Here is a 15492-nt window from a genome sequence, read left to right on the forward strand (position 1 = left end):
AGGAAAGGCAAGGAGGGCAAAGTTTCAATCTTACTTATCTTTTTAAAACTATCTCCTACAATTATTATTTTAACAGACATTCAGTCATAGCCAGCTGGCTTATGGCCTAAGACAACATTTCATTTCTACATGGTTGTCTTAAATGCTGTCTGCTTAACAGCAAGCTACAATATCGGAGAGTGGTATGGGAGCTGATGCAAATCAATTGGGATTCTCACTTGAGTTCACTGATAGAAGAATAGCACCTGCAGTCCAGGGATCAACACCTAGAAACACCACAGAAGCCATGTCCCCTTTGGATCAAGTTGTGTGGGTAGAGCAATAAAAGGGGGAGCTACTGAACTGACAATGTCATAATCTATTTCATATAGAAAATCTCAGCCCTCAGTGCCATTAAATCTTAGGGTATTTGGGGTAGGAAAAACAAACAAACAAAAAGAACAATTTCAACAGCTCCAAAACTGAAGACCTGTGAGAAGAACATCTTCCACTGCAGCTAAATAATCTGCAGTGACAATTTCAGTCTGAAAACAGTTTCAATACCAAGTAAGGTCTTTTGAGAGTTACATTTGCACCATAATGAATTTGCTACCTTTTACATACCCCATGAAATGAAAAAAAGGGAAAAAGAAATGGGAAAACAAGTGAGGAAACAGCAGCACAAAAAGAAAAAGAAACTCAAGCATATGAGCTACAGTAAGTACATTTAACAGCTATTGTAAGGTTTCCCTTCAGGTCACCTTTGTGGGTGGAGGGACTAGGAATAAAGAACACATCTAAATAAAAGGATGCAGAAGATTCCAGTCCCTGCTGTAACTCCTACCTGAATGGCCTCCACTTTGACTGTCCAGTCTCTAGCCCGCTGCAGTGCTTCTTTCAGTGCCAGCACATTGGGCAGGTATGCAGGGATGTTCTTAGCTTCATTCACAATGCCCTCCAGAGCCACCATACTTTGGCGTGGTCTAGAGAAAGAAAAAACCCCCACAATTCTAGCTTTCTCTCAAAATGTCAGTGAACTAAAAACAAATTTGACAGGCTGGTGATGCAACTTCATCACTACAGTGTAGGATTACTGCACTGCACCCATGGAACTATATTTGGAGGGTGCTACTGGCTACCAGATAACAGAAGAGGTGACAAAGTTGATGGACTTTGCACACCCAAGTTCAAAAGGGTTCAGCATCAAGAAAGCTGTCTTGTGTAGCAGACTTGGGTTTTTTTGCTGAAGGGGGATGAATAGCAAAGACAACACCAATTCACAGCCTCCTGTCACTGTGCAACATTACTGGGAAACAACTCCTTGTCAACAACCTCAAATGCAACTCCTGAGCAATCAAACTGTTGAGAGGTAAAAAAAAGCACTACAGCTTCAAAGCCCTACTTTCACCACACCCCCCAACAGAAGCTGAGAATCTCTGAAGTATGTGACGTGTAAGAACAGTTTGCAAAGGAACACTCTCACCTGGCCTGCAGGCAGACCTTGGCCTTCTCCTCCCACCTCTCCGAGACCGTGAGCAGTTCCTGTAGCTCAGCCATGGCTTTCTCTACTGCGTGGTGTGGTGCCAAGCCCACACCCGAGTCAATCAGCTTCTTCATCACATCAAGGGTGACCCTCTGGGGATCCAAGAGGGTGGACCTCACCTCATCCAGCCACCGTGCCTGCTGCAGCTCTTGCTTCAGCCTTGGCAGTTCAGGAAGTTCGACATAAAGGCCAGAGCCCATGTCTATTAACTCCTGCAGCTTGGAAGAGTCTGGGATCTCATCCATCATAGCTTCTTGAGCACGCTCATGAAATTCTTCCACATCATCAAGCAGATTCTGAAGTAACATACAGCACAAATCAGTTAGGAAAAAACGCCCACAGAATCAAAGGGGAAAGTTGACTGAGGCATCAGTCACCTGCACATTTGCATGTGATCACCACATCATCAATCAGAGCTTCTACACACACTGTCACAAGCCATCGAGTCTGACACATATTAGTTAACAGACCACCTAAACTCATTTAGCCTACTGTTTCATACACTATGCTTATTAGGTGGGTGAAACTCTGCACCTAAAACAGTACAACTGCAACTCACTACAGCTGCTGACAAAACAGACTATTAAGCACTGCCCTGTTAACATTGATTTTAAACCAGTAGGGGAAAGGGGCCTTCTGCAAATAGATCATCCTTTCAATCCAATATCAAGGCTGTTACAGTAAAGATGGCTAATGTACAACAGAACATGCTGAGGAAAAAGAATGAGGCAGAGTTGTACAAGGACATGAATACCAAGAGATCATTAAAATAATGATGATCAGGTTTTAAATTACTATTTCCTAAAGCAGGCCCACTACTTCAACACACCTGGGTTTTATCTCAAAAAAAGAAAGAAATGAATATGCAAAACCCTGTAATGAAGGTAAGACCATTTCACAGAAAGGTAACTGCACTGCTGCAGTTGTCCTCATCCTCATGTCTTGGCACTGCAATGAAAAAAATCCAAGAAAGCAAACAGACAGGAAAGAAACTCTGTGGGAGATTCATTCAAGGACATTCAACCAGTATATTCAATGGATTCACTCCTGAGTCTTTTACAAAAAGATACAAATTCCTGACAGCAAGTCGATAATACAATAAGGAGCAAAACCTGCATTTCCTAACCCCCTTAGCTTACTGCCCCCTTTTGTCTGATGCCGCTTTTCGTGACTGTCTGGAAACCAGAAGGCATTTACAAAAAAGAGCAAGATCCACATTGTAAGGATTTTTATTTAGGGAACCTATGATGAATGCTTCAGAGTGACAACAATAAATTATTACAGCTTAACAATTATAATGCCTTTTGTGTTAGAAAATACTCATCACCCAACATGACAATTACTTTGCAACTCATTGTGACGGATAATTGCATTCAAATGCCATGCTGAAAGTTAGTGATGGCGTAAAGCATAAATGATCGTTATATGACTTAATTCAAAAAACGAAGAGACTGTGGTTTGTAAATTATATTTATTTTACTGGTTAGTTATTAAGTTGAAGCTTCAAGAACATACACATGCACAGAACACTTTAACAGAACCAGTTTCCTAAAGCTGGGGAGGGTGGAATAGAGTGACTAGCTGGGTGAAAATGTTTAGACGAAAATATTAATTACAACTGTTAAGAGCTTATTGTACATGCTCTGTTCTGTCATCTACGAATTATGCCTCAATTAGAAGTAGGTTTTAAATACACTAGAAACAAAGAACTGCTTTGAGAACAACCTTACAGATCTATTAATAGATTTGGATAAAACATTATTAATAAATACTAGTTAGTATCTCTGGTTTGTATTTGGAAAGACATGTAGTAAAATTTTCCTATCGTATGAGGATGATAATATACTTTCCACTCTGTTAGCGGCTGAGAAACACATTAAAGAACATCTTTAAAGACTAAACAGGCATGGAAAAAAGTATCCTAGAGTTCTATAGTTTTCTGAAGATACCTGTTTTCACCAACCACGTGCCAATATCAAAGACAAAAAGTAAGTACAATATGAAGTCTCTCCATTATATAAAAAATAAACACTAAGAAAACATTTATGAAAAAGAGGCCTTCTCAAACAACACTATGTTTGGTTATGTAGATGTAGCTGCAAATACAGTAATGTTTAGAATTTTAGGACCTCAGTCTAGCACTACAGAACATTCTTTTTAAAAATGCATGAAGAGAAAATATGTGGGTAATAAATGGTTAGCATACACCTCAAGAACCATTTCCCAAGATGAAAAAAAAAATGCTTATTAAGTATGTTTCTTGAAAGAGGTTTCCAGAAGTTGGTTAGTAGGCAAAACACTATTTCACATTTCATCATCAGTGACACAGAAACAAATTAGGATTACTGCTGAAAACACTTGCTATGATACAGACTGCCAGAATGATGAACGATAATAGCAGCCAGGGGAATTGTATGATCTGGATTACTTATTAGTCTAGATTCATTCAAAGACAGGTGCAAAGATACATATGAAGGACAAGAAATGCAGGCCATACATACAGATTAAGGGGGTTGCAACGCGGAAAGCAAGGCTGAGAAGTACTTATAGAACAATTGTGAATGTGATAATGCTTTCTCTCTCTCCCCTGAACAAGAACACCAGTATAACTTTTAGAAGTTTCTGCCAAAAACATATAAAGAGGAGGATTTAACCGGGAATTCCACCACTAGAGATAACATTAAAGATGCTGAAGTAAGAGTAACTGGTTCAGAGAAACTGGGCTGCTTGAACACCGACAGGTGGAGAGGTTCTTTTATCTTGATAAACCTACAGTGAAAACACATCTGACCACACCCGCTGCAACAGGGACCTTAAAAAGCACATTCACAGTTAAGTGCTCTGTTCAGTTGCCAACACACTGACCACCATATGCAATGCCCCCAGTGTTTGAGATTGCCACACAAGAGAGCTAAGGCACTCTTCCAGAACAGCAGTGGAGGGCAGGCAGAATACCATAGAGCATCTTACAGGTCATTAGATAGCTGTGCTTAAACTACCAAATCAAGCCTTCAGCTGCTATGACTACATTAGCATAAAAGTACAAATGTCATCACTGCCCACTTAAGAGACATTCTTGTAAATGAGCAGGAAATACAGGTTACCACCCCATTATGGAGAGACAGCAACACCTCATTAGCAAGATTTCAATTACAACAGCAAGATTACTTAGTAAAGCAGTAGAAGCAGAAGAAGGCTTAGAAGTATCCAGAGTATTTGACTTCCTTTCTTCAGGTCAGAGATATCATTGCAAAGCAGCAACTTGCTTTATATTAGAAGCTGGACTTGAAACATCTTATTCAATCCATCTCTACCAGTGCAGGACCGATTTTTTTTATTTATTTTTTTTTAAAATAAATAAATAAATAAAAGCTTTTCATCCTTTACATTGGGCAGCATTATCTGCTTAAAAAACAAAACCACTAACAAAACAGAACAAAGGAAAAAGCATAACATTTATGTTATATCCAGGGAGCAGATACAAACTTACCTTTACTTGTCTGGCCTGGCTGATAACACAGGGCAGGCTAAACAACTGCTGCACAAATGCTTTGAGCTCCTCCATAGTTAGCTTGGTCCGTGTCCTTCCACTATCTTGGCTCTGTCTGCTGTATGAATGCACATAATTAATATCACGTGGACAAGACTATGATCCCTGGATTTACTTACAGTGACAGAAAGCTATCAAAATTACTGAAGTTAAAAAGGAATTCCACCACTTGAGAACTCAGTAAGAACCGCAAGCTCCACAAGAATTCCAACACTCGGAGGAAATGGAAGCTGCAGAAGCTTACCAAGCAACTGCTGGCACAAGAATTACGGTCACCTGATCAAATTATTTTCTATCAGACTTTTATTCAGCGCACAGAATGCATAAGAGAGAAGGAAAACACTGTTGAAGGCTCATGGCAGCAGAACAAGCGCACACATCCACAGGGCCAGTGGACAGACTGAAGCAGCCACAGCAAGACAGGCAACACAAAGAACTCAGGGAATCTAAACTTCCAGAAGTCACAGTGGCAAGCCACTACTCTTCAGCCACACATCATTGGCTCCTGTTACCCTTCCCAAAAAGTAAATTACTGGCTTGAAATATGGACTGTTTTTACTCTCTGCACTGCTTTGGCTCCCCAAGATCATCCTGTCCCAGACAGTGCTGGCAAGATGCAGTTATTTTGCATCTCCCAGTAACTCTACAAGCATCACAACACATTTTGCAATTTATGAACAGCTGGCAAAATTATAAATATTTCTGAGAAACACTGTACAAGATGACACAACTGTACTGTCCTCATAAGCTGTAATTGGCATTTCCTACTTCTCAAGCACTTCGCTTTCCAATCCAATATTTTTATTTTTTTTCTATAGCTTTAAGTTATGCATTCAGCCACACTACCTAAGATACAAGCATTCAAGTCAATACATTTCACTATGCTTTTTTCTTTAGTTGTCTTTCCCTACAACTCTCCCACACATGTAGAAAAATACCTGATCAGTGATCAAGCTCATAACTTCTCCACCGTATTATTCATTTCAGTTCGTAAGTCAGCTGAAAACAGCATGTTTGACACACTCCAAGCAAATCTGCTTTTTTGTCCCTTTATGTCACTGTATCTGCCTGTCCTACCTCTCAATGAGGCACCATGCTAAGGGCAGGAAACACTGAAAAAGGTTAGTATGCAGTGAGACCTCAGGGTTCTTAATATTTCTAGGTCCAATCAACAACACAAACACATGGAAACTGTTGAAAAAATGCCTGTCCTACCTGTGTTTTTGCTTTTTGCTCAGCAGCAGCTGTGCTACTGAAGCACAGGTCTCTGCTTCTTTCACAGCATCTCGGAGCCTGCGGAAAAGATCATTCTCTGGATATTTCCTGTCTTCAGCATCCTCCAACATGACTCTCAGCTCAATCACATCTGTAATAACAATAAATAAGTAACTTGTATGCAAGCACAAAAAGAGATTTTAGACTGCTTCCAAGGCCTTGAATACAAGGTTCAACAGGCTAGCTCAATTTGAAATGGACAAAGATGAGTTGCATAACACTCTCAGATTAGCCCATGTCTTTTTTTTCCACTAAACAATACAGTGTTTCTCTCTCTAAATGGGAACACATAACAAATGTAGGAGTTTCAGGACATCCTACTACAAACAATAGAAGTCTGACCTTTCTTGTGGTTGAGATTGGCAGACAGAGCCTCTGTAACTCTACTGACCCAAGTGTCATAAGACTGTGCTCTAACTTTCACTCCATACAGCAAAGAAGGAAGGTCTTCTAGTGGGTACCGGTACCTGGAGATACAGATGGAAAATACAGAAAGAGAATTAATGCCCATGAAAGCCAGGATATTGCTTATATTGAGTTTTTCCAGCTACAACAAAGCCAGAAAGACAGAACACACAACACCTGATGCCTTGGAATCAAGAAACAAGGAAAGAGGATAAAAATACTTCCTTTAATAAGAGAGAAGTGTGGCCAAATGTCATATTTGGCCACTGATCTCCAGCAAACTAGTGGGTATGGAAGAAAAGTGGGGGAAGAAAAACTCCTGTGTACCTTAGGCACTTCTTCTGCATGGGACATGGACATAAATCAGATGGATGGTATAAGCATACCAGACGCTCAGGATTACAGGAACATGTAAGAGCTGACAAGAAGCACGTTGTTCTGCAAGCTGTGCACTGACGCTCATCATCTGGAACCAGTTCAAAGACCTCTTCTTCAGACATCAACACTCCCTAACAAGAAAAAAATGGGACACTTGCTAAAAGCTCCAATCTGGACTGAGTGATGGGGAAGCAAAAGTTATTTTGCAAGCAGAGTAAGAGTTGTCTTACTACACACCATCTGTACAACAGAGTCCCTTAAACGTGTCTCTTCCTCTATCATTAGAGTCATCTCCTTGCAGACCATGGCAGCAAGTCCAACATCCAAGCACTCTGGATCTGCAGCCATCTTGAAAATGAGCTCTTCATGGGAGAAAACACAATGACGTCCCAGCCTTCGGTAATGACTCACACACTGACGTCCAATAGGAAGCTACAAAAAAAAGGATACCTATCATTCTGGGAAAGGATGTTTCAAGATGATCTCTTAGCTCCCGCTTTTCTTCCTTTCACAAAACCTGGGAACAGACTAAGAGCTGTATCTTATGGGACAGAGCCAAGGACAACCTTAAATCATGTCACACGTGAGGACAAAGAGGATATCCATGTTGATAGAACATCTGGCATAAACTTTTGTGCCTAACTTTCAAACACAAGGTAGAGTTGTCCTAAGTTCTTTTTACTTCCAGTGGAAAGAAACCCGCACCAAAAAGAAGTAATCTGGTCTATCCTAGCATAAACACACTGCACTCTGGCTGGATATTACTGTGCTTGGACATAGACACTTAAAACAAGATGCCTATAGATAAAGAAAAAAAACAAATGCTAGAGGAATTTGCTACACAGATTTCTGGTAAATTTTTGCATCAGCAAGGGAAATTTCAAATGGCTGGTGTGAGTTTAGCCATTTTTCACAGAGGCTACACACAGATTACATCATGAGCACGGAAGAAGAGAAGAACATACGTTCACATAAGTGACATACTGTCAATCCTGCAAGAAAATTTTTCTGATGAATTAATATAATTCTCTGATTAAGGACTAAAATTCCTATTTGAAGGCAACAAAAAAAATAAGTTAGGGATAGATGAACTACAGATGAGGTTGTACTTCCAACTGTAAATTCTGGATAGTGATACAACACTTCTGACAACTTACTGAAGAATCTACGTAAGCTACACTCTGGTGTGGCATGGTTATTAGAACAAGCGCTAATATGATTAAAAGGTCAATGTGCTGGCACAAGAGACTGCATATGCCTACCTCCAACATTCAAATGACAACAGCTGTTCAAGACAGTATACTAATCTCTCAAATTCAGGAAGAGGCATCAGAGAAATACAAGATAAATGTGTTGTGAGATGTCACTTTTTGGTTAAATCAATACGTTGAAAGGAAGACCACATGCCAAAGTTTCAGTGTGAAGTTGCTTAAAATTATGTACTTATCAAAATTATTTTGTGCAATGGAAACTCACATCAGTATTCTAATTGTTGTACCAGATACTATAAACACAAAACTCTGTTCTTCAGATAAGGACGTTATTAACACTGTCCTTGCTAAGGTGACCAGGTAGCGACACAGCAAATATATGCAAAAGAACCAACCCAGTCAGCAGTGCAGAAGTTTACAGCTTCAGCAAAGTTATATCCCTGGTTAAATCCAGAGTGATAGGCACGAGGAAAGGTCACAACAAATTCACCAGCACACTGATTGGTCCTGTATACCTAACAGAAATGAGGATAAAGAAAAAAGAAAAAATACAGAGTTTAAGACATTTTAACATCATTTTGTTTACCTACTCGACAGGAAACATAGCTACACCCAAAGCAGTAAGGATTGGTTCTGTCTTCTTAAAGTGAAACCTCAATTTGCAGCTTTACTCAGAAAGCCTGAATATATAGGCCAACAGCTGAAAATTCTCTTCATGAATCCCAAAACAAATATCTCTCTATCATCTTTTAAACCACTGCACCACAAAGTGCAAAAGCTTCCGGAAACGGTTTGTGGTTTGCTTTGTTGGGGTATTTGCCAGAGAAGCAATTTATCTTAAGACAAAAGCAAATGATAGTGGCTGCTGCTTAAAGGTCTGTAGTCAATTATGTTTGGTTGAAAAAACAGTTTGTAAAACTGAGATTTCCACAGAACCTAAGACAAGTATTTTACTGCCAAAAGATACTAAATCCATTTCAAAGACAAACAAGCTGCTATGGCAGAGTTTTTAATTAAAAATGACATTTAACAGACAACATACACTTATTATTCTATAAGATGTTTGATGTAAGAAGCTTGGCACAACCACTTCTGATATAATTTCATGGCAAGCCTAGAGAAGATTCTACACAATAGCTTTAAAACCACCCCATAACTAATGAATTGAGTATGTAAATACACACCATAAAAATCTTCAGAGCTATGCCAAACCTTTGTTAGGCAAATCTGGCAAGGAATGAAAAAAAACAACCCAGAAAGCGCATAGGAGTACTTATGTGAAAAGTGCTCATGTGCTACTCACTGGTACACCATGTTCCATCAGCACATTGGGGTTCATAATAGTGACCAGCTGATGCAAGAGATCAGGCTGAGATTCAAACAGCTCAGGAGCCAATTCCTTCATCACATCCTCCAGCTGCTCTGCTGCATGAGAGGGCACGCCATACCATGTCTTGGGCTCTCCCCTAACAAAACACAACCACAGTAATAAACACCTCACTCAAAGTCAGTGCCACTCAACTGCAAAGCATACCTCAAATCTAGCACCACTGTCCACACATGTCAAATATTTTGCATGTAGGCACAAAAAAGTCTTGACTGAACACCCAGGAGGGCCAATAGTGTCCTAGGATGCATAAAGCATAGTGTTGCCAGCGGTTGAGGGAGGTGATTGTCCTGCTCTACTCTGTACTGGTGCGGTCTCACCTTGAGTACTGTGTTCAGTTTTGAGCACCACAATATAGAAAAGGACATCAAGCTATTGCTGAGTTTCCAAAGGAGAGCCATGAGGATGGTAATGGGTCTGGAACGGATAACCTATGAGGAGCAGCTAAGGTCACTTACATTATTCAGCTTGGAGAAGAGGAGGCTGAGGAGTGACCTCACTGCAGTCTATGGCTTCCTCACAAGGGCAAGAGCTGGGGCAGGTAATGATCTCTTTACTCCTGTGACCAATGACAGGACTCAGGGAAATGGCAGGAAGCTGAATCGAGGGAGGTTTAGGTTGGATATCAGGAAAAGGTTATTCACCCAGAGGGTGGCTGAGCACTGGAACAAACTCCTGAGGGAACTGGTTACAGCACCAACCCTGCCTGAATTCAAGAAGCATTTGGATGATGCTGTCAGGCACATGGGGCGATCCTAGGGGTGCCCTACACAGGGACAGAGTTGGACTCAATGACTCTGATGGGTACCTTCCAACTCGGTATATTCTATTACTCTAACCATCTTCTTAAGAATATATCATTCTAATCCGAAAAATCAATTACACTACAACACAGTTCTCAATATACTTGACAGCATATTTGCCATAATAAGCCCAACATGGAAAATAATTGTTATTTACCATGCTTTAAAGGGATAAGATGGGCAGTCATTTCCCTTCAGGAAAGTTTAGAAACAGCTTAAGAAACAAAACTTTGGCCATCACAGCTAATGTTCAAGAGAAGAGAGATCATGGTACTTCCGCACTTACTTAAGTAGGCTTGGGCTTGGAGCATGCCTATGCCTGAAACTAATGGAACAGTACCCCAGCTAAGCAGAAGTGGAAAGAACAGAACACCAGACAGTGAAATTAAATATAAGCAAGCCTTCTAATACACATGACCAATTACTGGAAAGCACTGGCTCTCTAGACTCTCAGAATAAATAATGCCTAATCACATGAATTAGTTCAGTAGAAGAGAAGAAAGAGATTAAAAAGAGCAAAACTGAATGGAAAATTACTTGGGAACATATTTTTCTAGTCCTTCCGGTCCTTCCTAAACCAAAATAAATTGTAATGACCTAGAATCTGTGGCACTGATGTTTATTTTTTAATTTTATTTTATTAAGAACTACAAACAGTACTCTCCCAAAATATCTGAATCTGTTTACATAGCACTATTTCACTATATTAATAAATCACCAACCACTGCAAAGTTCAGCAGAGGAACAGCATAGCATTTTCTGTGTTTCCTGCAGACTTCAGTGACACCTGCCGGTAAACCCCAGTAAAACAGCATCTGGGCAGCTGGAACTCACCAGCTGACTCAAGACCTTCACATACTGATCTGGTTAACAACATGCTGAGGACAATAACCTCAGTCTAAACAAAATTAATCTCCCTCCTGAGTCTGTGCATCAGATCTTCCTAGCAAACATGCTTCTCCAGAAATATGCAACCACTGTCTAAGGGCTATCAACTCATCCTTACCAAATGTACAACAAAGTTTCTATTCTGAAGGGGAGCTTCCCACAGCCTCCCCCTCCTTGCTGCCTGCTCCACTGTGACTGAGTGTGATGAGCTGAACGACTGCAGTACAAACAGTTAAACTGTCCCGATTCTTCTTTTAAAACAAAAGCTGAACACCAGAACACTTTGTTCAGAAAGTCAGAATTACTTCCAAATTTCTTTTCTCCTGAATAGCAGTATTTCTGTGCATACACAGATCTACTGCTGAACTGTCAGCTCTGTGTAGGCCAGTAGGCAGCAGCCTCCAATGCCAGCATAGAGCATAACAACTTTCAATCAAAAAGCAGTGAACTGTAACTCAGTTCAAAACCAAAAGCTTTCTTAGAAAAGATGTGAGCCTGTAAAACATGATTATACAGTGACACTGGATTTTTGGCAACACGGAAGTATTAAATCAGTTAATGAAAAATACTGAAGTGTTGAAAACAGTTGCTGTATTATCTTTTAATCAGCTTTGATTAAGAATATGGACTGCTCATTACATTTAGTTTTTTGGTTAAAAATGTCATTAGCACTATGTAGCCATCTTCTAGAACAGCTACAAATTTACTAGTGGCAAACACTGTAAGGTAGAAGCACAAAGGAGAGAGAGCCCTTACCAATGCAGGTAGTTGATGGAATAGCTCCAGTGATCTTCAATATGCCAGCAAAATGAGGAGAAACACATCCCTACATACAGCCAAGGTACCTTCATGCCAGAGATATCTGCATTGATGTGAGCAAGGACTGATTGTTCTAGAATTGGCATGTTATTCAAGTTCCACCCAGAAAGCGCATAGTCCTGCCAAAACAAAGGACAAAAATCTGAACAGATCAGAAGAACATAAGGACACCAATTACAGAAAAGGAAAGTACAAAGACATCAGCCTATCCATTTCTATAGTAGACAGTGTGTAATAATTATGCAACAATGAAGCATCAAAACTAGGAAATAATTCCTTAAATACCTCAGTCAGCAATCAGACTAAGAGTTAAGGTCAGTCCTTCAACATACATGGCCCATTTTCTTTGGACCAAGGCTTACACATTTAGGCTTTGCTTTCCCTTCCTTTGCACTCCCCTCCCCTCAAACTTACGGGTTTCATGTGTTCCCGTTGGAACAAAATACCAGCAACACTAGCAGAAGGATAAAAGTATTTGACAAAATCAGATAGCTTAAGATTGTAAACAAAAGTGAATCTTACGTTATTATTTCAGCTTAAGACCTGCTTTATTGCACTGCAGTTTATCTTGATCTTCTTTAGATATTACTTTAATATACTTTAACCTTCTTTATAGATTACACAAGGAAGAAAGAAAAGAAACTACTACACATTCATTTCTGAGAAGATAGCATCACCTGCAGTCACACCTTTACTTGCAAATAAAATTTGTTTTAAAAATGAGAATCCACACAGACTGCCTTAAAAACTCAACACAATACTTCAAAATTAGTCTACTTGCCACCTTAAAGCTGTTAGCACAGATTCACAGTCATTTTAGGCATATGCCACAGCTCCTGCAAGGATGCATCATGCTTTTTGTTTTGCTCCGACACTAAATAGACAATGCAGTGAATTAGATGGCCTAAGTAATTGGGCTAGAAAGTATCTTTTTCTACACAGGGACAGAGTTGGACTCAATGACTCTGATGGGTACCTTCCAACTCGGTATATTCTATTATTCTAACCATCTTCTTAAGAATATATCATTCTAATCCGAAAAATCAATTACACTACAACACAGTTCTCAATATACTTGACAGCATATTTGCCATAATAAGCCCAACATGGAAAATAATTGTTATTTACCATGCTTTAAAGGGATAAGATGGGCAGTCATTTCCCTTCAGGAAAGTTTAGAAACAGCTTAAGAAACAAAACTTTGGCCATCACAGCTAATGTTCAAGAGAAGAGAGATCACGGTACTTCCGCACTTACTTAAGTAGGCTTGGGCTTGGAGCATGCCTATGCCTGAAACTAATGGAACAGTACCCCAGCTAAGCAGAAGTGGAAAGAACAGAACACCAGACAGTGAAATTAAATATAAGCAAGCCTTCTAATACACATGACCAATTACTGGAAAGCACTGGCTCTCTAGACTCTCAGAATAAATAATGCCTAATCACATGAATTAGTTCAGTAGAAGAGAAGAAAGAGATTAAAAAGAGCAAAACTGAATGGAAAATTACTTGGGAACATATTTTTCTAGTCCTTCCGGTCCTTCCTAAACCAAAATAAATTGTAATGACCTAGAATCTGTGGCACTGATGTTTATTTTTTAATTTTATTTTATTAAGAACTACAAACAGTACTCTCCCAAAATATCTGAATCTGTTTACATAGCACTATTTCACTATATTAATAAATCACCAACCACTGCAAAGTTCAGCAGAGGAACAGCATAGCATTTTCTGTGTTTCCTGCAGACTTCAGTGACACCTGCCGGTAAACCCCAGTAAAACAGCATCTGGGCAGCTGGAACTCACCAGCTGACTCAAGACCTTCACATACTGATCTGGTTAACAACATGCTGAGGACAATAACCTCAGTCTAAACAAAATTAATCTCCCTCCTGAGTCTGTGCATCAGATCTTCCTAGCAAACATGCTTCTCCAGAAATATGCAACCACTGTCTAAGGGCTATCAACTCATCCTTACCAAATGTACAACAAAGTTTCTATTCTGAAGGGGAGCTTCCCACAGCCTCCCCCTCCTTGCTGCCTGCTCCACTGTGACTGAGTGTGATGAGCTGAACGACTGCAGTACAAACAGTTAAACTGTCCCGATTCTTCTTTTAAAACAAAAGCTGAACACCAGAACACTTTGTTCAGAAAGTCAGAATTACTTCCAAATTTCTTTTCTCCTGAATAGCAGTATTTCTGTGCATACACAGATCTACTGCTGAACTGTCAGCTCTGTGTAGGCCAGTAGGCAGCAGCCTCCAATGCCAGCATAGAGCATAACAACTTTCAATCAAAAAGCAGTGAACTGTAACTCAGTTCAAAACCAAAAGCTTTCTTAGAAAAGATGTGAGCCTGTAAAACATGATTATACAGTGACACTGGATTTTTGGCAACACGGAAGTATTAAATCAGTTAATGAAAAATACTGAAGTGTTGAAAACAGTTGCTGTATTATCTTTTAATCAGCTTTGATTAAGAATATGGACTGCTCATTACATTTAGTTTTTTGGTTAAAAATGTCATTAGCACTATGTAGCCATCTTCTAGAACAGCTACAAATTTACTAGTGGCAAACACTGTAAGGTAGAAGCACAAAGGAGAGAGAGCCCTTACCAATGCAGGTAGTTGATGGAATAGCTCCAGTGATCTTCAATATGCCAGCAAAATGAGGAGAAACACATCCCTACATACAGCCAAGGTACCTTCATGCCAGAGATATCTGCATTGATGTGAGCAAGGACTGATTGTTCTAGAATTGGCATGTTATTCAAGTTCCACCCAGAAAGCGCATAGTCCTGCCAAAACAAAGGACAAAAATCTGAACAGATCAGAAGAACATAAGGACACCAATTACAGAAAAGGAAAGTACAAAGACATCAGCCTATCCATTTCTATAGTAGACAGTGTGTAATAATTATGCAACAATGAAGCATCAAAACTAGGAAATAATTCCTTAAATACCTCAGTCAGCAATCAGACTAAGAGTTAAGGTCAGTCCTTCAACATACATGGCCCATTTTCTTTGGACCAAGGCTTACACATTTAGGCTTTGCTTTCCCTTCCTTTGCACTCCCCTCCCCTCAAACTTACGGGTTTCATGTGTTCCCGTTGGAACAAAATACCAGCAACACTAGCAGAAGGATAAAAGTATTTGACAAAATCAGATAGCTTAAGATTGTAAACAAAAGTGAATCTTACGTTATTATTTCAGCTTAAGACCTGCTTTATTGCACTGCAGTTTATCTTGATCTT

At 39.7% G+C, this 15492-nt stretch overlaps 1 protein-coding gene across 1 annotated transcript in view; it reads right to left on the minus strand.

Annotated features, from left to right (window-relative positions):
* The window catches only part of KDM5A (lysine (K)-specific demethylase 5A), a 47126-nt gene that overhangs the window by 15865 nt on the left and 15769 nt on the right, over positions 1–15492 (minus strand). Inside the window, exons 10-19 of the mRNA XM_009995196.1 lie at positions 14854–15035; positions 9645–9807; positions 8737–8856; positions 7368–7562; positions 7080–7261; positions 6690–6814; positions 6288–6438; positions 5013–5130; positions 1463–1818; positions 824–962 (exon numbers count right to left, since the gene is read on the minus strand). Coding sequence (XP_009993498.1) covers positions 824–962; positions 1463–1818; positions 5013–5130; positions 6288–6438; positions 6690–6814; positions 7080–7261; positions 7368–7562; positions 8737–8856; positions 9645–9807; positions 14854–15035 — 1731 coding nt within the window. The remainder of the gene's footprint in view (positions 1–823; positions 963–1462; positions 1819–5012; positions 5131–6287; positions 6439–6689; positions 6815–7079; positions 7262–7367; positions 7563–8736; positions 8857–9644; positions 9808–14853; positions 15036–15492) is intronic.

Source organism: Chaetura pelagica, unplaced genomic scaffold (genome assembly GCF_000747805.2).
Source record: "Chaetura pelagica isolate M959 unplaced genomic scaffold, ChaPel_1.0 scaffold343, whole genome shotgun sequence".
NCBI classification, from domain to species: Eukaryota; Metazoa; Chordata; class Aves; order Apodiformes; family Apodidae; genus Chaetura; species Chaetura pelagica.